The sequence below is a fragment of the Eutrigla gurnardus genome, assembly GCF_963514095.1.
Source record: "Eutrigla gurnardus genome assembly, chromosome: 24".
Lineage (NCBI taxonomy): Eukaryota > Metazoa > Chordata > Actinopteri > Perciformes > Triglidae > Eutrigla > Eutrigla gurnardus.
The window spans coordinates 4121606-4148591 of record NC_139935.1 but is presented as its reverse complement, the minus strand read 5'-3'; the positions used below and the strand labels follow the sequence as shown (position 1 = coordinate 4148591).

At 47.9% G+C, this 26986-nt stretch overlaps 1 protein-coding gene across 11 annotated transcripts; it reads left to right on the top strand.

Annotated features, from left to right (window-relative positions):
* The first annotated feature begins 636 nt into the window (after nt 1-636).
* On the top strand, nt 637-26323 carry LOC311010197 (mitogen-activated protein kinase kinase kinase kinase 4-like). Of its 11 annotated transcripts, none has more exons than XM_084004791.1 (31): nt 637-918; nt 1272-1337; nt 9173-9229; nt 12099-12224; nt 12320-12430; nt 12508-12598; nt 12678-12808; nt 12903-12957; nt 13047-13125; nt 13772-13947; nt 14054-14126; nt 14225-14435; nt 14517-14678; nt 14779-14865; nt 15380-15817; nt 16980-17129; nt 17559-17849; nt 18154-18394; nt 18623-18717; nt 19463-19641; nt 19809-19917; nt 20260-20553; nt 21796-21913; nt 22075-22245; nt 22334-22477; nt 22584-22718; nt 22816-22916; nt 22998-23147; nt 23228-23387; nt 23487-23626; nt 23721-26323. In XM_084004791.1, exons 1-31 carry the CDS (start codon nt 862-864, stop codon nt 23802-23804), a joined length of 4482 nt encoding a protein of 1493 aa, XP_083860917.1. In that variant the 5' UTR covers nt 637-861; the 3' UTR covers nt 23805-26323. The 11 variants fall into 11 exon arrangements, with proteins under 11 accessions (XP_083860917.1, XP_083860926.1, XP_083860922.1 ...); XM_084004800.1 differs by having other exon boundaries at nt 19788-19917; XM_084004796.1 differs by lacking the exon at nt 15380-15817 and having other exon boundaries at nt 639-918; nt 18154-18382; nt 22078-22245.
* The last annotated feature ends 663 nt before the right edge of the window (nt 26324-26986 follow it).

Genomic DNA, 26986 nt, shown 5'->3' with positions numbered 1-26986 from the left:
ACATAACATATTAACGTTATGATATCATTGCCACTGTTACCAGCTATGGGGCTGACATGGTAATATATCATTAATTCTAATCCTATAATATGCGCACAAATGGGTCATTCTTCCTGCTGAGTACTTAATGTGTACTTTTCTGAATGTTTTTGTACTTTTGCTCTAATGTTATTCTGAATGCAGCCCTTTTGCTAGTATTACTACCTCTAATGAAGTCAAGTCTTAGGAGTTCTTTCACCACTGACTAGTGATACATGTATAGATGTGTATAGAAGTTTCGAGATATGTAGACTTATATGCACGAGAATTACAGAGAAGCAGTTCTTGGCTCCCTCTTACAATGCTCAGATCATTATGTATAAAAAGGAGGAAAAAAAACATGTAGGTAAAATTGAGAATCTGACATAGTATAATCATAGTGCAATCAATTCAAACAAAGGGATAAATAGTAACAAATATAAAAAATAATATGGTATATATTTGTGGAAGCCAGGTGTGAAGTGATTTACTTTTAAATTACATTTTCACAATTATAACAATGTTTAAATTCACATTTATATCAGGGAGGCTTTTATGTTGAAACTCTAAGGCGGAAGTGTCCGTTTGTCGGCCAGCTTGACACCAGTGCGCGAGCGGAGAGGGAGAGAGAGAGCGGACAGGGAGCCCGCTGCTGCTGCTGCTGCTGCTGCCACCTCAACATGGAGTAGTGAGATCCCAGCCTTTACTGCCAAGAAGCGGATCCCACAGGGAGGACTACGCGACGGCCTCCGTTTGATTCGCCCGCCGGAGCCCCCCGCGGATGATCCAGCGGCGATATTTTCTCGTAATCGCGAAGGAAAAGCTCGGCTTTTATTTGAAAAGATGGCGAACGACTCTCCGGCTAAAAGTCTAGTAGACATAGACTTGGCTTCATTGCGGGTGAGTGCTGCCGAGCCGACCCTGCGTGTTGTTGTTTTGCTCATCTTTTATGAGACAAAACGTCCCCCCTCCTCCAGTCTGACCGCCGTTAGCGAGTTTTTAAAAACCTGCTATGAAAACGTCCCTTCTTGTCGGAGGCGAAGTGTTGAAAATGACCGCTGAGCCACAGCGAGGTGTTGCCAGTGTCTGGCTTTTCCTTTGTTCGAGATGCATTTTGGCAACGTAGGGTGGACCAGGGGCGCAACAGCTGGCTCACATTGGACAACGCTGTGCAATGCAATACAAATAATAATAAAAAAAACCCTCACATTGTTATTCATCCACACTAAACCGTCTTCTTGTCTTCTTTTCAGGATCCGGCTGGGATATTTGAATTGGTGGAGGTGGTTGGAAATGGCACCTATGGACAAGTATACAAGGTTGGTTGGAGGCGCAGTGCATGGGCCCGTCTTGTTTTCACTGTGTTTGCTCAGGATAGACAATGTTTTTCTTCTCTTTCTTCCACTTATCGAATCCTGGGAACAAAAAAAGGCAACTGACATGACAAAAAACACGCCTTTTCAGGCGCTGCTATCACGATTGAGCTGGGGGAGAAAGGTGCACTGTTTGGGAGGTTCTACTTATTTTGGTATTGATTTTAAACGTGTCTGATGTCATCATCGGTGTTGCATCACCTGTCTGGCTGTGAGGTAGCCGAGGAGGCAAGGATGGAGAAACATCAGCCATCAGACTAATCCTGCTGACCTCACTGTTTCTCTTCTTTTATTCAAATCTCACATCCTGTTTTTTAAATCAGGACTTTTTTTTCAGTGGATGGGAATCCCACTCTGTGGGCCATCTGCTGCCGGTGTCACATTTCTCTGTTGGAAATTAAGATTGCGGCTGTTGAAAGACATGACCAGGGAGGGAGGGAGAGAGTCAAAGATGTGTTTGATGGAGAGGGGACGGCCTTGGATGGGAGACACGTCCGACCTCGCGACGTTGCAGCGGGCCTCCTTGTGTTGTTGTTGCTGCAGCTAGCTTATTCAGGAGGCTCCATTTTGTTCCCTGCTGCAACACTGTGCGATGACATTTAACCACATGTTAAGCAGACATCCAGTTTGCTCAGCATGGTGCAGACTGTTCATAGCACGTTAATCGAACCCTCCCCCCCATCAATTTGCCTGTGCACTAAGCAGCAAGCTTAGCCGAGTCTTTAATTCTGACAGCCCACAGTGCTCCAGTGACCTGCATTCAATCCCCCGGGTGCAGTGAACTTCCAGGACCTCGCCCCGTCTCACGTGATCACCACACCTGTAATCAGCCCTGTGCAGTGTAGAGAGAAGGAGGGGAGGGTTGTCATATAGGGGGGGGAGGCGTGATGCTGCACGCTATCTTGCCACCAGATGGTTTGGAGCCCGTGGGCGCACGGGGCACAGAATTATTACTCCCTCTTTTCTTTTTTTTAGTCCCTTTTTAATCTCCCGCTCCATTCACAGTCCAGTGCTAATTCTATTTGCGAGCGCCGCTGTGTGGGAATGGAGCTCGTACAAGAGAGGGCTGTCAGATTAGTTCGCACAAAGACCGCACCAGATAAGCCAAACTATCCACGGCAGAGTCGTAGCTTATACTGTAGCCCGGCTCGCTGGAGTAGCCTCCTTTCGATCAGCTGTCAGTCACTGCATTGACTGTCATGTTAACCAGTTGAATGAGCATGTGGCCTGAGGGGGGGTTGGCTGCAACTGGTAGGAGAGCAGCTGTCCAGTCCCAGACAGAACCTGCCCACCGCTCTCACAAAGCTCAGCTTGTCTCCTCTCTCTTTGGGTCTCTCAGTCCGCCGAGTCCGTTAGAGCCACAGAAAGGAGGAATTTGTCTGCGGGGTTTCAAAACGCCAACCGGGTGAATAATCGCAGCAGCCCCCCAACCGAAAAAAAACGGGGTGGAGTTTCTTCTCTTTTCTGCTTTGTCAAGCACTTGGTCACAGATTGCAAGGCCCTTTTAGATCGCACAATGTGACCGAGCGTCTCTGCTCTTTGATTTGTGGTGACTTTTGATTCCCTTTGAGGCGTTTTTCCTTTCCCCTGTGAGGGAGACTATAGGGAGTAGAATGGGCGATCTTGATGCACGTTGAATTGGAAGTTGTTTTTCCACAACTTGAGTGCAGGTTTTGCATTTATATCTTACTGTTGGCGCTGTGAGATGATTTGTTTTGCAAAGTTAAAAAACACCATCACGCACGGATGGGCTGGAATCAGGTCCCACCAAAATCCGTTTCTACGTCGCTGCTGTGTCTTCTTGCAGCTTTAGAGAAAATGAGAGAACCAAGCGGTTCTCCTCAGACCTGAAATGCCATGTCAAGGTTCTAGTGGCCCCCGCTGTGCTGAAGGCGGCGTTGCCCCTGGAGAGGTGCCAGGTTACAGCCAACTTCTGCAAACGCAGCACAGCGGAATTTGACTGACGGCCGCGATGGAAATTACGTTATGGCTTAAAAGGGGTGGATTGTAAAAGCTGTACCGCACGCTATCGTGGTCCAGAAGTGAGAAATAGAGCTTGATAATAATAATTTTGATCGTGAATAACAGTTATTTTTCCAGGATAATCTACACATTAAATATTCATATCGTCCCATGTCATTCTGTTATTGTAAAAGTAATGCGTTTATATAGCCACACTCTTTGAAAGCTCTGCTCTTGCACAAGAGGCTCCCTCCCTGCTTTATCAGTTGGCTCTGAACCAGCTGGCTCAGACTATCTCAGGTACCACACTCTGGATTTAGGAATTAAAAAGATGGGGGGGAGAAAAAAAAGACATAATACCTCAAATTGTGCGTGGTATGCGTGGAAGCTTCCCTCTGCTCTACAGAAAGGCCATATATAGTCAGGCCGAGGCCCCAGAGCCCCGCTGACCTGCCTCCCGGCCTGCTATGCACCCATAGGCGTGCCACGGCTGTGCCACCGTATTTATATACCGTCATGTCCCCGTGTTACATGTGTGTTGGTGCAATGGTTAAAATCTGTGGTGAATTGACTATTTGATTACCAGCAAGGTCCTGCAGTTGAATACTCACCACAGCACGAGCACCAAATGCTGAATAGATTTGTAATTTTTTATTACATATTCACCGATATTGTATTTCCAGCAGCTTCTCCGTTGTTTTCTGCCTTTTCTCAAGACGAGAAGCTCTCTCCTCGAGGGGGGTTAGCTATGGGGTGGGAGCTGCTGCTGAGGAAGGAGCTCAACCTCTCACACAATCTGTCAAATGCCTACCAGTGCCATATGGCGCCGGGCGAGACTGGTACTGAAGGCGGTGGCTACCAGTGATGGAAGCAGCAAGGTGCTTTCGTTTGTTCAAATGGTGGATTTTATAAAAACAGACTCTCAATGCAGTCTAACAAGGGAAAGATGCTCCAGGTCACACTTAAAATCAGCGATGCCATGTTGGTGCATCGGCCCCCCATAGAGGAGGGTGGGATGACCTCATGGGCCGCCATCATGTGACCCCATCAGTTAAATACAGACCTAAAACAATCAATATTTGAAGTACACCCAACAATCATTGTCGACAGGGATTCCTAAAATATGTTTTATATTCGGCAGATGTTTGACATTTGAACAAAATCCATAAATCCATAGAGTAAATCATATATTTGGATCTTAATCTGGTAACACTTACTTTATTTCTATTGGCAATGAAGCGTCAAACAGATGGAAACGGTGAAAAAGTACAAAGTTGTCCTTTTTAAATCATGATGATGTTGGATCTAGCAGAAGCGTTGTGATTTATAACCATTCATGTATGGAGCTCATTGTAAAGGGATCCTGGCTGCTGATTGGCCGTGTAGCTTTGAGGTCAGCGTCAGGGGTGGTAGAACGTGTCACCCTCGCTGCAGCCGGGTCCCATAGGGTGTCACACTCCTTTTTTTTATTATTATCCACACACTGTGTTAGCATGCAGGCTAGCTAACGGTCCGAGTGTGCATCTCTTCTGTCCCCCTTCTCCCCCACAGTGACCCTCTCCTAATGGGTGTCACAAGACCCACACCGTCCCCTGACTGGCCACGCTGCCTGAACAAAACTCTCAGTGTCCCTCCATGTGTGTGTGTGTGTGTGTGTGAAGCTCATTGAGAAACCTCATTACCCGAGTTGTCGAGATGAGACACAAAGGCGCCGCAGACGAGACACTCTTTTTCTCCTCAACACCACTTTTCCTAACGACGTTTTATTTTCTTGTTTTAATGTGCTGGGTCTTCTCATTCTCCCGGTCCAAATCAGCGCTGGGATTGTCTCAGTAAATGTCTTTTTCCCCCTTTTTAAAGCCCCCTCAACTGCACCACATGCAGACGAAAACTATTTCCGAAACAACAGCTCATCCTCCAGCTTTCATGTTCTTTTAATGACATCATCCCCGGGTTTACGGTTTGCTCACAGTGGGAATCCCACATCGTCGGTGGATTGCAGCTGTAATTTACGGCCTTACTTTTACACCCTTCAAGTGTAATGTTATAATCCCTGTTAGACACCATGCGTCTCTGATCCAGCAGCCCACCACTGCACTGTGATCGATAGACACTGGCCTCCAGTTTGAAACGTTTCCAGCTGCCCGTTCACATGTCATACTTCCTTATTCCCAGCCTCAACGCCGTTTTCTCTTTGTCTTTGCCGTCTCTGCAGCGAGCGCCGTGTTGGAGGCATCTCGCTGTGTGTGAGAATTGGGTCAGTGTGCTGGTATGCAGCAGCAGTATAAATTGTTTGAGCCCGGGGAGGCAGGGGCAAGGCACAGCCCTGGATGTCATGTGCTGCTGCTTACCTCCGATTGATCATTTATTTCCCCGGCGTTCATCCGAAGCGCGTTTAAAGTGTAAATCTGCGTTCGTGCGTCGTGTGTCATCTCTTCCCGGAGGTTAACGGAGGTTGTGACCTGCCTGTTGACCCCTCTCTGCCCAGCCACCTACTCACATGTCACCTTTTAGACCATCACATGGCCCAGCATGGAGGGGCATCCAGCCTTCATACCCCACACCCCAGTGACCTTTCCAGCCGTCCCCTTGCTGTGTGAACTAATAATAAGAAGCAGAGTTTGTTTTGCACCTACACGGTCAGTGAGAACGATGGGATGGAGTCCTGTTGGTTGTAGAGGGGAAAGTAGATTGACCCGGTTAGAAAGCCCAGCCAGCCTTTTTGAAATGGTGGCTAAGTGTGATTGATCTTACATTAATGTGAACGATGGAGGGAGGGGGAGGTTCTTTGTGTTCTGGTCAGTCAGGATGGAGAGGATACGAGGCCTTGTGGAAAAGTGCCTGGGAAACAGCGCTCCCCCTTTGTCCACACGGACTCTGTGGGCAGACCGCTAACGATACTGCTGAGCATTACTTCTGTTAAGTGAAAATCCACCCTAAAACACAAATCGGAGAGCTGTTTTTCTACGCTACAACATTGCGACGACACCTGTGTTTTCTTGAACTGGCATTCATTTAACAGGAATCATCTTATGTCAGCAGAACAGCCACATAGAGCCCCGCTAGTGTCCAACGTGGGGTGAGATGTGACATTTCTAGTTTAGTTTTAGGGTAGATTTGAAGTTAATGTCTCTGGCTCTCAAGGCAGTAAGTCAGTCGGTGGTTTAGTGGAGAGCTGGAGCGAGGCCAGCAGCACATCTGGCCATGGTTAAGAGGAGCTGCGATGGAGGCCAGGGAGGGCTGAGTGATAGCTCAGTGCCTCAGATAACCCCTCCACGGCCACGCCCAGCAGGCGGCTTCAAGGGGCCCTCCAGGGCCTCAGCCCTCCTGTGATCAACCCCGTGTTTGTAACAGGGGGGCCAGAGCACATGACTGCAGCTGAGACTGATGATTAGTCTATCGACAGAATGACATTTTTATAATTAACGATTGATCGTTTTCTGCCTCTCAGAATGTGATTTTCTAGTTTTCTGTTTAATATTATAGTGAATGGATTATGTTTGTGATTTAAAGACTGGATCTTTGGCTCATTTTAGACTGAATGTCTGCTCAAGTAATTGTAAAATTATCCAAAGATTAATACAAATATATACAATCATTAGTTGCAGCTCTATAGAGGACCTTTGATTCTTCTAAGATTTGTTTTTTTTATCACTACCACGAGACTCTTATCTTTATTTACACCAATAATCCCCAACGCTTGATTATACCTGAACCCTGTGTATGACTAGAGTTAGAGTAAGCTTTTCCTGAGTCAGTTATTGAATGTTAGGCTTAATAATTACATGTAGTACCAGAAGCAGTCACCATGTAATACGTTAATAATAATTATAGAAACCTGCCCTTCCCTGCAAAAGCGAAGGAGTGCCAGATCTGTGCTGAAAGTCAGCTTAGCAGCATGGTTTCAGTGCCTGATTAAATGTCCTTATTTAACATTTTTTATGTATTTGTGATGGGAAAAATAATATTGACTGATATTCTGTTGGATTTAGTCTTAAAAATCCAAGTTTCAATGATGCAGTCATTGCTGATTCAGCTAAACACAGATGTGACTGTTTAGTCACCCATAAGTAAGTGTTTTAAATAGCATGACAAAGATAGTTTGATATTGGAAACCTTAAAAAAAGAGCTTATTTTATCATCATATGGAAGAAATGTGTTAAATCTGGTGTTGGCTTTGTGTTTGGTTTGTCCCTCTTGGAATAACCGAGTTAATCGCAGATTTACCCGATTATTGAGCAGCTTCCTCTCCAAATAAAGCACTCCAAAAAACGTTGTGTTTGTGTTGACTCGCATCATTTCTAACGACTTGTGCAGCTTGGTGCCAACCCCAGGGTGACGGCTCGGTGGTTTCCTCACTTTAAGGACAATGGATGCATGAAACGAGCGCATTAAGCACGTCAAGAAACTTTCTATGTAATCCAGACACTCATGCCATTACTCATATGCCGACTGTTGTGCAACCCGGTTGTTTTGTGGTATCGAGATGCAATAACAACCCTTATCTCCGCCCACAAACGCCGAGATGTTAGAGGGGAAATCAGAGCACGTTCGTGTCCTCCCCTCCTGGTGTCTCTTCCAAACCGCATACCATTAAATCATCAATAAACCCAGTGTAAACAGACATTTTTGTGAGGTTGTCACGGGCTTACACTGATTTATTTGGACACTGTCGAGTAAATGGTAACAAAAAGAGGCTTTGTTGGTAGTTAAGTGTATTTCTATTCCCGACCTCCTTTTCTTTTCACCTTTTTTTTAAGAGGGATACACATTTAACCTCTACAGGTGTTAACACTTGTTTCTGGACATTAGGATGGTCATGGGCATGGGTGCTAGTGGCTGGTACGTGGGGAGCTGGCGGCCATACTGTCAGCTTCACTGTTGTTTTTGGAGCGGCGACCCCTGGGATCAAAGTGGAGAGGATTAAAGGCATTGTAAAGTGTCCCCTCTCATCCCCCCTCTCCTGCCCCGGTGAAAAGGGAGGGCCCCTAAGCCTGCGTGGCTTTTATTGTCATAATCCATACAGTTTCAATTGACTATGGAATGCACTGGTGAAGATGATGCTGGGCGTCTGAGTGTGCATTTATGGGTGTCCTTCCGTTAACGTGCAGTGAGGCGATGGCCGTTTCAGCAGAGGCTCTGCAGTGCAGCGTGGTCCCAAACAGTCCGGAGGGGAATACCCGAATGCAGCTCCCAAAAAATGTCCCATGTTTTATCTCCTCTTGGGGTTGGGGGGGGAGGGAGGGAGGGGTCGTAGAGAGGCCTCTATTTCGGTCCTTTGTTTATGTAAGGAGTGGCAGCATGGTGTTAGGGCAGCAGAGAAGTCTGGGAATGTTGGGGAATAATATGCTCATCTGTGGTATGTACTGTATATAGTGAGGTTACTTACACTGTGGGGAACAGCAGGCTGGAGATTGTAATCTTTAATGGGAACAAGTTGGCTTTCTGTTGATTGATTTCAGCCCAAAACCCAAAGATATTCAATTTACAATGAAGCTAAAACCACAAGGTTCATTTATTATCGTTGCACAACAGGGTTGTATGCTACATGAGAAAATACTAAATATAATTGACATCCAGATGACACCCTGACGCACACCACCTGGTGCAGGAGTCATCATGGCGGCACCCTGCTGGGGATTTCAGACACCCAACGGCACAAAGACAGATTTATTAGTCTGACAATCGAGTAATTGTTTAATCCACAAATAATTTCGATGCCACACACGTGTCGATTTGGATTGTGTCGCTCACTTTCACAGTCGGGTGATCATCATTAAGAGTATAATGATTTAGCTTTCTTTTTCGTCCCCTCGCAGGGACGACATGTCAAGACTGGACAGCTGGCTGCCATCAAAGTCATGGACGTCACGGAGGTAAGGCCGAACAATGTGTCCCAATGTACTTCTTGCTCTTATTGTCTGCTTATAATATGTAAATCGGTGTCAGATCTGACGTCTAAATATTTGCAGCTTGGAGAGGAGAAAATGCCACGTTCTGTAATGAGTCTCCCCCCCCCATAATAAACAGCAGGGTGGGGGTAGAGGACACAGGATGCTTATTGAGTGAAGTGCGTCATTCGGCGGCCAGCAGGCTGCCCTCAGCCCGTGGGAGGTCCCGTCTGCGAGATGAGAGAACGCACACAACCACACATGCACTTATGCAGAAACACAAAGCAGAAGGTTTCAGAGCAGCAGTGAAGGCCAGCAGGGCCAACCACCCACACGGCCATAATAAGGGCGCAGGGATACGGGTGTAATCATGTACACACACACACACGCGCTGCACCAATAACAGGCTTTGCTGGTGAATGAGTTGCACTTGCGACGTTCATCATCAGCAGCGAAGTCTCAAGTCATCAGCTGACTTCCACCCATGCATCACTGCAATTACCAGAACGCATTTAGATCACATAGAGAGGCTCCAGACAGACGTGTGTGTGCCCTGACCTGCCTGCTGCCGCTCCTCAACATCGGCCTGCGTCACGATGAGTCACGAGTGATACGCTCGCCTGGCGCGTTATCACGTGGAACCGGTATTGCCCAACTGTACGTCGCATCAGGCAGGTGTTCCCTGGGGCTGAACCTGTCATGACTTTATGTCATGAAAATCAGCGCTGCAGTGAATATCATAGCTGTATTACGTGATTGAATGATTCAAATCTCCTCCATTAATCAACGTGATAGTTTAATTACTGGTAGACCTCCTGTGAAGTCAATGTGACTGATTTAATTTGTGGGCTTTAAGCAGTATGCTAATGCAATTTGGTACTATTTTCTGACATTTTGTAGCGCTAGCAATCGATCATTTAATGTAGAAAATAATCGGGACATTCAATAATGAAGAAACTTAATTTAAGTTGCAGCTCTAAACCTCATGATCACTCATTAAAAGGACCGGTGGAGGATATATTATTAGAGAAAAGTAATACTTTCTGTTCTGCTAAAACGTCAGCATGGGGTTTGGATGTGACTTTACTTCCTGGATGTCTTCCTCATGTTTTAACTGTTACCTGCTCATCCTCACTATGGTTGAGTGAGGCCACGCTGACTCTCTCTCCTCCGGCCTAAAAGGTCCAGTGTCAGTCTGACCCACATTCCCAAATCCAAAAACTCCTCCACTCCTCTCTCAGTAATGAAAGCCTCTTCCACTTCGGCGTTATACAATTGAAAGCACATCCAATCATTCTGGAATAGATTATGATTCAACGTTTCTTGAAAATCAGTTCGGGGCCGAGCATTTAAGCTCTTCTTGAACGGCGTATTGTCTTTGTCTATCTGGGCTGCGTCAAACTGATCTGCTTAAACTCATTTTTTATCATAAAACTGAGCCTTAAAACTGCAAACAGTCCACCACTTAAGGATAATTCTATTGTTTAGGTATTTATACCTTGTATTGTATTGAGTTGCAGCTTCAAACAGTATATTTTTGTGCTCTACATTACGTCATTGTTTCCCCTCATATCCTCTCTCATCTCTGACCTCACCTCATGATTCGGTCTTTCCCTCACCGGGTGACTGCAGTCAGGAGCGTTATCATCCAACAGCTGCATGTCAGAGAGGGGGTAGATGGGGGAGCGAGGGTTGTGGAGGGGGGGGGGGGGGGAGTACAACAGAAAGGCTTACGTCAACTCAAACGAGTCATGCAGCAGCAGTATGGCCGCCAACTGCCATTTTGCTATAGGTGATGCTTGCATAGGACGTGGCGTAGTGATATGCACACATCTCTCTTAATTTCCCCGCACATGGATGCTGTGCAGCCTGGTGATAATTCAATCAAACCCCCTGTTAATATGAAGAGACACACATGGTAGTCTGAGGCGATGATGCTGCGGTTGCTGTCCCCCCTCCTCCCGCTGTACTTTCTATAGGAGAGGCCATGGAACCGTAAAGCAGAGCACTGGCGGGCCGACCCCCGCATGTGTTCAATTAGTGTGCCACTGTTAATCATTGTCAAGCTGCTATCGGGAGTTAGCGCTGCAGCTAGCTGACCTTTTTATCAAGACGTGATACCGGGAACAGGGTTCGCTCCCACTCTCTGAGCAGAGACGTAAACATTGGATTGCATCCATAACCGGCAGTTGATTCTGGTCGTCTTAAACTCACCGATTTCACTATGGGGGTTCTGTATCTGCAGTGTCATTATGTTGTCTGTTTTTTCAGGTTTGCGTTTAATTTTTAATGGCGTCCATTTCTCCATCCATTACTCTTCCATTAAGTGGTCCTTCGCCCGGCCATTACGCGTGCTATTCAGCGTGCAGGTAAAGGGTGAAGGCGGGATTCTTCACTCTCTCTCCAGCTCTAAGCAGTTCTATACAGGGTAATGATACTAATGGATTATCTGTAGGGGATTTGCCATCGATCTAATGTATACTTAGTTATTTTCTTTTTAAATAAGGGCTTACCAATAATGGCTACTGTACACATGGACTCACTCATGCATCATTAATCCCTAAACAAAGGAATCGTTTGGCAGTAGACCGACGTCTCCTACTGCATTGTTATATAGCTGAGGCCCAGACGAAGAGATGAATAAGGCCGGGGCTGAAATGAAACCACATCGGGGCGTTGTCACATAGCTGGACCCTAAGTATGGAAGCGAATTGATCTGAAATGAAATGTCATTCAGGGCCCAATGATGACTAAAAGCCCACAGTGAAACTCAAAGATTTTCCAAGGGAACGACAAACACCCTCGTGTCTGTGTTTTTTTTTTTAACTAAGTGTGTGTGATTGTGTGCGTCTAGGATGAAGAGGAGGAAATTAAACTGGAGATCAATATGCTGAAGAAGTATTCCCACCACCGGAACATAGCCACCTACTACGGTGCTTTCATTAAGAAGAGCCCCCCGGGACACGATGACCAGCTATGGGTAAGTCCTCAAACCGTTCCAAATAAGAAGCATGTGAAATATGTCGCTGCCATGATCATGTATGACGTTAAAGATGATTCCTACCTGTTGCTCAGTTGGTGATGGAGTTCTGTGGAGCCGGATCCATCACAGACCTGGTGAAGAACACCAAGGGGAACCAGCTGAAGGAAGACTGGATCGCCTACATCTCCAGGGAGATCCTTAGGGTGAGCGCCTCCTCCTCTCTCCTCGTCTCCGCTCCTCTCTCGCAGTCACTCATGTCGCGTCTGGCTCTCCTCCTCAGGGTCTGGCCCACCTGCACGCCCACCACGTCATCCACCGCGACATCAAGGGCCAGAACGTCCTGTTGACGGAGAACGCCGAAGTCAAACTGGGTGAGGGGTGGCACGAGTTGCTGCATGTGTTTGCTAACCTCGGATCATTGTCTCATCTTGTTGATGACTCTCTCTGTAGTTGACTTTGGCGTGAGTGCTCAGCTGGATCGCACCGTGGGGAGGAGAAACACCTTCATCGGGACCCCGTACTGGATGGCCCCTGAGGTCATTGCTTGTGACGAGAACCCAGACGCTACATACGATTACAGAGTAAGAGCCTCCACACAGAACTAGACATTATGTAACTGTCTAAAACAATTAAACACCTTAACCTTTGGTTAATCGGCGTCGTCTTCTCTCGCAGAGCGATCTGTGGTCCTGTGGTATCACTGCTATTGAAATGGCTGAAGGAGCACCACGTGAGTCCCAGCTTTTCTTAATATTAGTGTTTTTGTTCTGATTCAGTCTCATGGATGCTTATTGATTGATTGTGTGCGTCTCCTTCCAGCTCTTTGTGACATGCACCCAATGCGTGCGCTCTTCCTCATTCCAAGAAACCCTCCACCCAGGCTCAAGTCTAAAAAATGGTGAGCCCCACCAGAGAGGATGTGTGCTTTTCTATCCTTTCCAATCCTATTATGATGCTTATACATCTGGACACAGGAGGTTTTATAAGATATTGTATTTATAGATTTCATTCCTGGCCTCTTTACGTTTACTGTTGTGCATTTTTATTTTATCTCTGACCTCAGACCAGGCAGCAGAGCACTGAGACTCTGTGCTCTGGCAGGCTCAGCATCTCCTTGCACTCACTGCAGCGCTGCTCTGGACGCACTGCAGAAAAAGTCGGAGTAGTGCTGAGATAAATGAGTTCCTATTTTTAACAGAAATAGTTGTGGCTGGGACCTGACGTTATTATGGAAGCATTAAAATAATAAAACAGCTAATATGATTGGTTTGATTGAAAGAATGGACTACTGTCCACATGTATAAACCTCAATTTACCCTGAGGAACCAGAGGCTGTCGTGTTTCCAGGACATAAATAAAGGGAGTGTTGCTAGGACTGATGGGTAATTTGTAATCAGAGCTTGTTTGCAGAAATGTCCGTTTTACTTAGGATCCTTGGAAGTGCTCTTTCATGGCTAAAATATTTCCCGCTGTCTCTGTTTATATGTCACCCTCTCCGTCATGCACCGTTTCTCTCTGCTGACTTTCCTCTCCAATCCTTCCAGGTCCAAAAAGTTCTTCAGTTTTATCGAGGGCTGCCTGGTGAAGAACTACACGCAGCGCCCGCCGACAGACCAGCTGCTGAAGCACCCCTTCATCCGAGACCAGCCCAATGAGAGGCAGGTCCGCATTCAGCTCAAAGACCACATCGACCGGACCAAGAAGAAGAGAGGGGAGAAGGGTGCGTCCGTCTCACTTCACTTTCTGTTTGCTTCTCTTTTCTCGTTTATTCTCACAGAAATGTGACGACGTAGTTGTTTAATCGTCATTTATTTTCTCCCGAACAGATGAGACGGAGTACGAGTACAGTGGCAGTGAGGAGGAGGAAGAGGATCCCCCAGAGCAGGAGGGAGAGCCCAGGTAGGCCTCTTAAAACCTACGACTACGTCCTGGATTATAATCTGAACCCAGCATCGCTCCAATCTAACCGCTGTGTCCTGGTTTCTCCCCTCGTCCAGCTCCATTGTCAACGTGCCAGGTGAGTCAACTCTGCGGCGTGACTTCATCCGCCTGCAGCAGGAGAACAAGGAGCGATCGGAGGCCCTCCGCCGGCAGCAGCTCCTGCAGGAGCAGCAGCTCCGGGAGCAGGAGGAGTACAAGCGCCAACTACTGGCCGAGAGGCAGAAACGCATAGAGCAACAGAAGGAGCAAAGGAGGCGGCTGGAGGAGGTAGGGTCGCTCTCAGGGGATGAGAAAAATCACGCGTGTGTTGAGAAATGTTTGACGCCTCTTTGTCTCCTGCTCCCACAGCAACAGCGACGCGAGCGGGAGATGAGGAGGCAGCAGGAGCGCGAGCAGCGCCGCCGCGAGCAAGAGGACAAGCGGCGCGTGGAAGAGATGGATCGTAGACGTAAAGAAGAGGAGGAACGCCGGCGGGCCGAGGACGAGAAGAGAAGGAACGATCGTGAACAGGTCTGCTTTAAAGGAAGTTTGAGACTTTCAAATAGTTGGCGATGTAAAGCTTTTATTTGGAGCCCACTAACCCGACTGGCTTCTTTGCTTTGATTGACAGGAATACATCAGACGTCAGCTGGAGGAGGAGCAGAGACACCTGGAGATGCTTCAGGAGCAGCTGCTCCGTGAACAGGCCATGCTGCTGGTCAGTCACACACACGTGGGTCTTACACAACCTGTTATAGTAGACAAGTTACAGTATGTTGTACGTCCATCAATCAGCGACTGCAGTTCATCCCTCGTCTTCTCTTTCAGACTGTTTTCAGGAATGTGGTTAATTGACTTTTTTAGAGTCATCTTCACATCAGCAAAATTGTTGAATCACACGACAAAGAAACGTTGGGTTCCTCCATTGCATCACGTTTTGTCTCATTTTGCAGTAAAGTGAACCAAGTCAGTAAAATACCCAATGATTGGAACTCCAAACTCTTTTTCTGCATTTTTAGATTTGGTTAAATTTGCACCATGTATTTTCTTTGTAATAAAGATTAAAGCAGGAAAATGCGGTCCTAAATGCTGCCAACGTGACTATATAAGCGCGTTTTTAAGGGAAAGCATTGAAAAGATGGTGCTGATTTTTTAGTCTGTCAAGTCGACACATGCCGCCGGCTCTCCCGTCTCTTCTCACCACCTTGAACCAACTCCACACTCTGCAACAGGAGTTCAAGTGGCGAGAGCTGGAGGAGCAGCGCAAGGCCGAGCGACTCCATAAGCGCCTGCAGCAGGAGCAGGCCTACCTGCTGTCGCTGCAGCACAAATCCAAACAGCCGCCTGGTGACAAGACCAAACTCCCGTCAGACCATAGCAGACCTCTCCAGACCTCCACCCTGCCCCCTGACAGAGTCCTCGCCACGACCCCTCAAGCTCAGGTCCTTGACGGTGCTGCTTCTGCGTCAAGCGCGTACGATTACCCCAGAGCTCCTCAGACAGTCCCCCCAGACGGCCCTAAATCCCCAGAGAAGACCGACTGTGATGAGACCCCTCCCAGACAGGCGTCAAACTCCCCCAGCCCCCCTCAGACCGACCCCCCCACTGACTCTGAACCCCAGGCAGACAGTTTGGAGCCGGATAGTCATCCTCCTCAGCCTATCAGAGAGGTGAACCTCCCCCTCGGCTCGGCCTGCCCCGCTGCCTGCTCTGTCCAGCTTCTTCTTGCTTGTCTTCACAGCCTCAGTGGCCATAGAAATAGAGGTGGTGCAAGCAGCAAAAGAGGGTTTCCTTTAGCCCCCAATAGTTGGATTTAATTTGGCACTTACTGTTTTGGATGCTGTGGCGTTATCCCAAAGCCATAAGTCATTTGTTACAATGCAGGCCCTCTCAGCCAGACCCTTTAGAGTAAAACACGTGGGGGGTACGGTGAGAGTAGAAACCCACAGGCTTGCAGCCACCAGCCTTTTTCATGTCCTGAATAAAAACGGAGCTGTTCTCCTCCACTCCCTCTCACTTGCACTGTTGCTCCTCGGCTACTAAAACCATCGGGATGTCTGAAATGTTTTCGTCTTTATTTTCACTTGAAGTAGGCTGAGCAAGAGAAAGAGAAAATAATCAATTTACAGGCAAAAAATCAGGGAGATTCCAGTTTTATCTTCCATTTTCAAAGTATTGTTTCCCCATGGAGATAAAGACAATTTGTAGGCATTTATTTTTGTAGTTTCCATAATTTTAACTTTTATTTACTGTCATTTTTAGTCCATGTATTCCTTCCATTCTTTTCCCTGAGAGGTTTTCGTCCTATGAACAATACAGAAGTGAAGTGTTAGTCATTTCTCTTGATCTTGGAAGGCCGACCTGTGAAATTCTTCAATGTGGCTGTTTTGACTCTCAATGTGTGTGGATCGGGCCGTTGCATGTGGATGGCTGAGGCCCAGACTAACATGCAGGACACCCGAGCGGTGTCTCCCGCCACCGACGGAGCCGCGCCATCATTAACAATGATCTTTCCCACCGCGTGTCGCGGACCTACTTTCAGGGATGTGTTTGTTTGAAGGAGTCCTGTCTCCGCCTCTCTGTGCACATACACTTGTGTCTGTCCGGCTGCCTCTAATGGGCTTCAAGCATGTTTAATACCATTGTCGCCAGAATATGAAGGTTTCTGTATGTGACAAAAGAAAGGGGAAACAAGGAGATGGGAACCATTTAATGGGAAAAGGCTTTAAATCTGCCATTGAAGTGGTTCCCTTCTGCTTGATTTAAAAAATGGAGATATGTCCCCCCCTTACCCTCATTCCATCTTTGTCCTGTCCGATTCCCTCATCCCAGGCCGACGAGCGCTACCGTAAGAACATTCAGGGCTCCCCTCAGATCGCCCCTCCACCCAAGCAGCCCCCTCTGCCTCCCCGCTCCTCTGAACCGTTCTCCAACGGCGGCTCCTCCGAGGCCGCCGCCATGCACCGGCCCATGGAGCCTCAGGTAACTCCCACCTCCCTTGCTTGTTCCCCCCTCCTCCTCCTCCTGTTGCTCTCTTCCTCCCTCTCTGCTGGGTTTGTATGTACTCACACAGTGTAAAAGAATATATGACAGGAAATCTACTGTCATATTAATACACTAAATATTAAGCTTCCTCCAGCAGCCGGTTAACTCTGCACAAAGACAGCTGACTAAACTAAAGCATAAAAACCACATACAGACTCCTGCATTGATGTAAAGGCCGGACGATGAACTGCATCTTTATGTCGTGTTGTGCTGTCTGCATGTGTAGGCTATATATCTGATCACATGTATGTGAAAACACACACATCTTCCTTCATGTCTCACCGTGTTGTCTGCTTGTTTCACCTCCTCCTCCCCCTCCTCTTCCTCCTCCTCCTCCTCCTCCCCCCCTCCCTGACTCCCTAAAAGGTCCAGTGGTCTCACCTGGCTGCTTTAAAAAGCAGCAACAGCGCCGCCCCCTCTCCTCCTCCTCCTCCTCCTCCGCCGCCCGTGGTCTCTCGCTCCCAGTCCTTCAGCGAGCCCGGCGGCGTGACCTCTAGCTTTACACAACTCCACCTGCGTAACCAGGACCCCCACCATCACCACCACCACCACCCATCGCCCGCACGCACTGACCCCCAGCCCCAACCTCCCCTCCACCACCCTCAGGCCCATACTAGGGCCGAACACCAGGCCGGCAGCGAGGAGGTACCGCCCAAGGTAAGCAGCTGACGAGGGCCCCCTCCCCCATCCCTTCCCCGGCCTTGACTCCCCCCCCCCCCCCCCACTCCCTTCATTCACCTCCTCTTCATGCCAATCACTTCACTCATCATGCTGTCTGTTTGTGTTTGCCTTGATGTGCTCAGTGTTCAACATTTGTGAAATCCAACTACTACTGACGTCGCACATTAATCAGTCATGATTTAACAATAATGTCAATAAACATGAATGGAGTACACTCTGTTATCTTGTCACACACACACGGCTGCCACTGTGTGAGGACCTTTGAATCTGTTTCCTCCAGGTACCAGTAAGGACGACATCCAGGTCTCCGGTCCTGTCCCGCAGAGAGTCCCCTCTCCCATCACAGCCCGGCAACCAGGGTGGACAGAGGAACGCTGGAGGGATGGTGGAGCAGCGGCCGCTGTGGGATCGGGTGGAGAAGCTGCAGCCTCGGCCAGGCAGCGGCAGCTCCTCCGGCTCCTCCAACTCCAGCTCCCAGGCCAGTCCCGGTGACCGCTTCAGGCCACGCTGTGAGTCCCCCGGTACTGTACTCGGCCACATTTCACTAACTACCAGCTGCTTATTAGCACATTGTCCTTATTGCTATAATAGCGCCGTTCTCCCTCATCACTATGCCGTGCTATCTGCTCACGCTCCAGTGGGTTTTCTGCTGTTTTTATACAGGCGATTAGAGAGCGTTTGAGAGCCAGCTGTCTTTGTCCAAATCCGTTTCCCCTCACTAACTCTACCTCCCTTTGTTCCCTCCAAAGCTTCCTCCAAATCTGAAGGATCGCCCCTCCAGCGGCCTGAAAATGTTCCCAAAAAGCAAGATGAAAAGAACCTTGCCAGGCCCACTCGACCAGCTGTAAGTCCACTCTTACTGAATGCCGTCTCCACTTGTTTGATGCTGAATAGGTGAAAACTGTTCTGTGTTTTTCTCCATTTTCTGCTCCTCTAATTATTCTTCTCATGAATCCAATGGTTGGTGATTGTTGGGGAACCTCTTAGGGTGATGCGGTAAGCCTATTAAATGAGATTACACGATCACACCTATGCTATGCTTGCACCATTGCCCTCCTCATTGCATTATACGAGGATTAATGCAACAATTAGCTCCGTCCCTGGTCCCTGTCCTTTCTACCTGTGATGCGATCGCCTCCCGCTGGCGTCTTTCCTCCTGCCTGCTCCGTTCTTTCTCACTTTGTTGCTTGTCGTCGACACATGGCAGTAGAAGGGGAAAGCTTCTGCAGCGGCTTCCTCGGCCTGGATTTGAATGCAAACCCCTCCCTCCTGTTTCCTTGCCAGAATAGCTCCCAGTCTCACCTGGCCTTGTTGTTGGATACCTTGTGGCACATTTGCTTTGTTGAGCATGCCTGGAAAGTGTCCCTCCTCCCCTTACTTGCTCATTATGAACAATTAAGACTGCATCATTAAGAGTCTGCGATGAACAAGCCGAGGGCCACATAGTCATAAGACAGAGTTCAGAGGGTAGACCACTGATCTAATACACAATTAAGCTAGGATTTATGGCTTTTTGATTTGCTTGCACATCATTCTAGACAAACCAAATATCGGAGTCTTTTCTAAGATTTGCTGACTGTCCCTCCTAGGATCTGACGGCTCTGGCCAAGGAGCTCCGTGCGGTGGACGACGTGAGGCCTCCCCACAAGGTCACCGACTACTCCTCCTCGAGCGAGGATTCGGGCACCACCGACGAGGAGGACGACGAGGAGGTGGACCAGGAGGCGGGAGAGGAGTCCACCTCGGGGGCTGAGGACTCCAGGGCTGGGTAGGTAGATGTGTGATGAGTGTAGTTTCAGTGTTGGCCTGTCTGTTGCAGTTCCTCTTTCTATGCAAGACACGATTCTGTCACTTCTCAAGTGTCGCATGGCTTTTCTGCATGACTGTTAACGCTGGTCTGGTTACGGACGTCAGATATTCCCATGGCTTCCGCAGGAGGCTGAGTAACGGGGAGACGGAGTCGGCGAAGACCATGCTGGTGGAGGACTCGGAGGGCGAGCACGCCCTCACGCCCTCCAAGGACGGCACGCTGGTCATCAGACAGGTAAGAGGAGGAGATGGCCTACTTCTTAGTTTCACATCACCATAGTCGTCATTTCCCTTTTCTTCGTCGAGTGTCAGTGTTGTTAATCCACACATTCTCCACCATTTCTCCTGTGTTCCTGTATATGACCGTGCCGTTTTTATGTTTTCAGTCACTGTAGCCTCGCTGCTTCTCATTTCACATTTCCAGATGGCTAATCTAACACCTGAGATTGTTGTAGGTTGCACTCAAACATCTCCAAAAGATGAAATGCGAAGCAGCAGACTAGCAGCCAAAACGTACATCTCCTCCCTCTCTCCACCTGCTTGCTTGAGCCCAAAGTGTGCCTGTTCTTGCTTCCAGAGCACGGCTGACATAAAGCGGTTGGTCAGTCTCTCCTCCGCTCCCTCGGCTGGCCCTGGTCACGTCCACGGCCAGCCCCAGCCCCCCAGCCACGGCCTGGCGGAGAAAAACGGCTTTGCCGGCCGCATACACCACCTACCAGACCTTATCCAGCAGAGCCATCACTCTCCTTCCTCTTCCACAACCATCCCTTCCTCCTCCTCCTCCTCCTCCTCATCCTTCCCCTCATCATCTAGCTATGCCAGTCCCGCCATGTCCCCACAGAATTCCCTGGACGAGCTCACTGCCATCGAGGTATGTCATCCTCACGTCAGCGTGACAAACAACTGAGGAACGGACTGTTGCAGCGTGGTAGAGGCTTAGGAAAGCACATTTCACTCAAATAGCAGTCGCATTTGTTTGTTCTACCTAGTTTTTGTCCAAAGTCACAGAGGAGTTACTTCAAGAACATAGTCAGTGTGTCATTGTAGGTTTTATTATGACCAATCCTCTCCATGGACGTGAAGCTAGGTACAATAAATGACATGCAAGTGCTGTATTTGTTGTTATTTTGAACAGGAAGGGGTGATTTTTACCCCGCTAGCAAACGCCACTCCATCTCCAAGCCTGTACACACCTGCAGTCCAGTCCTTGGTTGTTGCTGGGAGCCTCTCTGGCCCTCCACGCTGCCCAACCCCTCTGTGTCCTCCTGCCTTCACTCTGGCTCACCTCTGCCCCCTTCTGGCTTGGCTGACACCTCCCTGCAACCTCCTTCCCCCCCTTGAATTCACTGCATTGCACTGTGTCGCTGCTAACACTGGCGCCCCTTGGTGGTAGAGCATGGTCACGGCATGGAGGGAACTAAACTGGAGCTTCTCGGGCTAAAAAACAAGCATCTCGATCAGCTTGCTGCGTTTAACCGTGGAGTAGTTTAAGCTGTTTTGAGGGATGTTATGCCCGGTGTGACGGCCGTTAAACGGGGTTATATTTAAATGTATAAATACTGAATTTACCGCAGGCACACATGACCTACTTACAGAGAAGAATCACATGTATTTTTAATGTTTGTTAAAGCCTCTTCTATGGTGTGGCACATGCAAACAACAGGCATCTCTGGTGGTGGACATCCGATCCTCCTCTGTGCTTTATTAGCAGCAGCTTTTTCCTCTCACACTTCACAGCAGGCGGCATCTTTTTCTCATTTCCCTCAGCACATTTCTTCTTGTCGCACATCTTGTTTTCTCTAACGTTTCTGTCCTCGTCAGCTTCAAAACAACTAACCCAATCACATCATTTCTCTGTCTTTTACATTTCATTTGTTTTAACTTGGATTTCGGTGTCTACTATGTGTTCCCAGTTGTTTGTGTCGTTAAAATGTAGTTTGATGCTGTTTTATTGATGATAACGGTCCCAGTGTGTTTTATAAATTATAAATCGGTGAATCACTTTTGGGCCAAATCACTGATTCTGTTCATTTCTAATGATTAAATCCAGTTTTCTCTACAGACATGTCGGTGAAATCCAACGTTTTCTAAATGTCTCTAAATCTCTCGTCAGTCCCAGTCAGAAAGCAACTCCATGTCCAAACACAAGTCTTCCTCTTCCTTCACTCCCTTCATCGACCCTCGTCTTCTCCAGATCTCCCCCTCCAGCGGCAGCTCCCTCAACAACATGGGTAGGTCAACAAGTGACAGAGAAAGTGTTGATTTGGGCGGCTCTGTAATGACTGAAACGTAGTCCGATACAGAGTTTTTATGAGCAATAGCTCCTCCAGCGTTTGTAGAAAATGTTTCCAAGCTGAAACATCTGGGCTGACCTCTATATTCCCCCCTCCAGCAGCATTCGGGCCGGACGGACGGCTCGCAGACCCGCTGAGAGCCGACCCGTCCCGTAAAGGCTCCGTGGTCAACGTCAACCCGGTCAACACGCGCCCGCCGAGCGACACGCCAGAGATCCGCAAGTACAAGAAGAGGTTCAACTCTGAGATCCTGTGCGCGGCACTCTGGGGTAAGTGTTTGCACACAGACGCAACTCAGGAGGCGATGCTTGGCCATCAGATCACTCATGTCGGCGTGTGTTTCTCTGATCGGTCCAGGAGTGAACCTGCTGGTGGGAACGGAGAGCGGTCTGATGCTTCTGGACCGAAGCGGCCAGGGGAAGGTCTACCCTCTGATCAACAGGCGACGCATCCAACAGATGGACGTCCTGGAGGGACTCAACGTCCTGGTCACCATTTCAGGTACGCTGTCTCCGGCTGTCGTCTCTTCCTCTGACTGATCATTCGTGACGACGTTTCTGTGAAAACCATCTTTGGTTCACCTGAATCAAACTCCGAACTCCCGCAGGTAAAAAGAACAAGCTGCGAGTGTATTACCTGTCGTGGCTGAGAAACAAGATTTTGCACAACGACCCCGAGGTGGAGAAGAAGCAGGGTTGGGTGAACGTGGGCGACCTGGAGGGCTGCGTCCACTACAAAGTCGGTACGTTCCCCCCCGTCTGTCAAAGACTCCTCGACCTCAAATTAACAATAAACCTGAGTAACTACGACTTTAAGCAATGGCTCACGTTTCATTCCAGTGAAATATGAGAGGATTAAGTTCTTGGTGCTGGCCTTGAAGAATGCTGTGGAGGTGTACGCCTGGGCGCCCAAACCCTACCACAAGTTCATGGCCTTTAAGGTGAGCTGCCATTCTGTTGTATCACTACACCCAAAGATGCACATTTCCCAGACTAACGGTGTTCCTTCACGGCTGCTTTAGTCTTTTGGGGATCTGGTGCACAAGCCTCTGCTGGTGGACCTGACGGTGGAGGAAGGTCAGAGGTTAAAGGTCATCTACGGCTCCTGTTCAGGCTTCCACGCTGTGGATGTGGACTCTGGCGCCGTCTACGACATCTACCTGCCCACGCATGTAAGCACATCACGCAGTCTTGATCACTCCTTTGGTTTCCTGCGGCCTCTTAACTCCTCCTCCTCCTCCTCCTCCCTCAGATCCAGACCAGCATTCAGTGCCACGCCATCATCATCTTGCCCAACACTGACGGGATCGAGCTGCTGGTGTGTTACGAGGACGAGGGCGTCTACGTCAACACCTACGGGCGCATCACAAAGGATGTGGTCCTGCAGTGGGGAGAAATGCCAACTTCAGTGGGTAAGTACCCCGAAAAAACACACAAATCTGTTGAATTTAGTTGATTTTAATAGTCTAATGAATTAATCTGTTGTGATATCCCTCTCTGTGTCCGAGCAGCCTACATTAGGTCGAACCAGATAATGGGCTGGGGTGAGAAGGCCATAGAGATCCGCTCAGTGGAGACGGGCCACCTGGACGGCGTCTTCATGCACAAGAGAGCCCAGAGACTCAAGTTCCTTTGTGAGAGGAACGACAAGGTCAGAACTCAGCCCTCTCTTTCTGTTTTTAAACTATTTTAATGCCACTCAGTGTTCGAGGAAACATTCTGACACGTTTGTCCCCGTCTATCAGGTCTTCTTCGCCTCCGTGCGTGCTGGAGGTGCCAGCCAGGTGTACTTCATGACCCTGGGACGCTCTTCCCTTATGAGCTGGTAGTGGACGTCCTACCAACCGGCCAAACTCCACGATCATACCCGACCAACAGAAGACGACGACGACCGACGACGACGACGAAGAAGAGAAGCAGCCTTGAGCGTCTCGATGGAGGGAACGGCTTCCTCCCACCTGCTCGGCCGAACAACCAACGGATTGGACTGTAATCATGACAAGAAGCATGGGACAGGTGTGTTTGGGGGGCGAGGAGGAGGTGCGTTCTGTGTGAGTGTAGTAAACGATATTGCGACCACAGAAACCCCCCTCCACCCCCGCGAGCCTCCGGGTTTTTTTTCCTCCAACCATTTGAGCCGATCCCCTCCTCCTCTTCCTCTGCAGGTCGAGGGATCTGTTGCCTGTTGATGGTAAATCTTTCTGTGTCATAGTAAAACTTTGCATCGTGTGTGTGTGTGAGCAAACACTGAGCATGTGACTTCTGACGGGACGACGGGGAGGCTAAAAGCGGCCGTTACCGTACGGAACGAGGCGAGTACTTTGACACCAGAGAGGAGCCGCCCGTAGCTGCGTTTAGTCCGGCGCCCGTTCAGCCGACATTAACTCCCTATTCCCACCACGGTAGATTTCCACGTCAAGCATGTCATTTAACACGAGTTCACAGCCACATAAATAGAGCTTGACATGTAAATCTGCCTCCTGTATCTTCACATTTTTTGCCTTCTCTTCCTTAAAGTGAAGATTTTTTTAAGGGACCTTCTTGATATATCCATTAAATACAGGGTACTGGATATCAGCTTGTACATACTAACTACATCTACCTTGTAGGCTTCAGACTCTCCCAGGTTTTTCAGACACTATCTCGACTTACCACATTGCCTCATGTACTGTAGGTCACGTCGGACACGTAGCCCTGTTTATGACAGCATGTCGCTTTCGGTGTTATGGATGAATTTAGCTCCGGTTTTTCATACACTGTATATTTTGTATGTGACCTGCTGCACATAATTAAAGCATAAGAATGCAGGATGCACCCATAGATGAGTTTTAAAGGAAAAATCCCCCCCTTTTTTTGTCATCAAGCTGTCTTTTTATTTTTATCACCTACTGGAAATCTGAAAACACGCCAACCAAAACCACAAAATGACCCAGAAATGTGAGCTGTGTTACCAAAAGTTTGTTGTTTTTTTTCCAGGGGGATTTTTCCTTTAACATCAGTCATAAGTAGGGCTAGGATAAACTGTGAATTAGACATGCAGAATTAGCAGGTGGCCGTTAAGGTAGCATGGAGGCCAGTGAGCAGACGTGACAGTAAGGGAAGGAAGACGGTGTGCGTTGATCTCGAGGGGCCGGGAAGAAGGTTTGAACATCACACTCCGCAAACTGGGAGGAATCAGCTGATCCACAATCTGCACGACTTTCACATCCAACAGTATTTTAAAGGAGTTTGGCTTCATGTTCTCCGAACTGCGTGAAATCCTCTGCAGGTTTTGTCAAGAAACAAGTGATGAAGTTTGGATTTGATGTACTGTAGGAACACTTGAGTCAGAACCAGCCATGTGATTCAATATTGGACCTCTTTGTTTTTGACGTTTGGGCTTCAGACAGGCAATTAGTTTGTTTCCTCAGTCCAGTCTGGATGGATGATACAAATACTTTAACTGGATCATTATTCCATCCCTTTCATTCCTCTCTCACTGTCTTAAAATGATGACGCGAGACTTGCCCACTTCACGTTAGACGTCTCATAACCACTGTTAAAATGTGGAATCGATATAACGGGACTCATGGGATTTGCAAGGTTTCACACCCCCCCACACACACCCCCTCCACCCTCCACCTGAACCCGACTCTTTGACCCCTGCTCTCAGTTAAAGTGGTGCCTTCACTGTCCAAGGTGGGACCTGCTGAGAAACACGGGGACGAGACGCTTTCGCTGTCCTGCTCATCTGTGAAAAGCAAATTAAAGTCACGTTCTAATAGCAGTGTTACGAAACCACTTCAGACGGCGTGAACTAAGCGGCATATTTTTAACTCTGACTTAGTTTTTAGTCTTGTTTCTGCAATTTTTAATTATGTAACCCTTCAGATAAGTATGCGACTGCAGTGGTTTTTAAATTGTAATGCACACCTTATGTTGAAAATGTTTACAGAAGCAATTGTTTTGTTAAACCAATGTGCATCGATATGAATATTTATGGTTTATTTTGAGGGCAGTTTTCCCCCCCGTTTTGTATTTTGTATTATTCCCTTTTTGTACTATCATTTAGACGTTTGTGTACAGGAATAATCAACTTGTGCTCACGTTCTGAATGACACAAGTCTAGAGTGTGATTTCACTGATTCCTCTACATCCTGCATCGTGCACAACGTGCCCCTGGCTGTGTCTGGCAGCGTGGATCAAATGTTTTCTACCACCCATGTGCCAGGTGACACGTTTCCCCCTCAAACGTCTGTCTGCCACGCCTCTCTAATTTATGTCCTCTCTGTGTGTACTATGGGAATTACTGTATTTTCCTGAAGGTCTTTTTTTTTCCTCCATTGAATAAAATCAGAAGTAATTTACAGTGTGATGTCGTTTTTTAATTGTTACAAGTAAAACTCTGGTTAAAAATACTATTAGCGGGATGTACTTTAAACTCTGAAAAGTACTTACACAATGTTTGTGCAAGGATCTATTTTAATAGCTACTTTATATGAAGTTAGGTTGTTAAAAATATAACAACGGATCCCATTTTATAAGATGGTCTTGGCAAACTTAATTTGGAAACACTGCCTCCAAACATGCAAAAAAAAACACTAGAAGAGTGTAGCTGTTTTGTCTTCTTCCTACATACGGTATATGTAAATGCCCATTTTGTTGTATATTACATTAAAATATATATTTAGCTTATTGGCTTCACGTCCTTACATTTTAAATGCTAGAAGGTTTCTATAATTAATTAAATAAAGAGGAAAAGCAGTCCATTCGATCTGTATTTACACGTACTCGTCATTACTTATTTTGACCACGAGATGGCGCCGTCGCGCACCTCACGCCACATCCTACTTCACTACCGGAAGTCAGCATCGATGCCGACTTAACGAAAGTTGACATAAAGGGCTTAAAAAGTCAGCGACCGGGCGATTTGACGGTAGCAGAGCCGTAAACCCTCAGGGACTGTAGTTATAGTTTACATGTCGCATCTATTTCCACGTAAAACGCTTCTAAACGGCGTTACGTTTTATTT

What these genes read in the sequence shown, in the direction of transcription:
- LOC311010197 (XM_084004800.1), top strand. Translation starts at nt 862, where the DNA reads ATGGCGAACGACTCTCCGGCTAAAAGTCTAGTAGACATAGACTTGGCT. An exon ending in GACACGATGACCAGCTATGG is followed by an intron (nt 12,225 to 12,319) that starts GTAAGTCCTCAA and finishes CCTGTTGCTCAG; the next exon opens with TTGGTGATGGAGTTCTGTGG. An exon ending in GCGAGGAGGTACCGCCCAAG is followed by an intron (nt 17,850 to 18,153) that starts GTAAGCAGCTGA and finishes TGTTTCCTCCAG; the next exon opens with GTACCAGTAAGGACGACATC.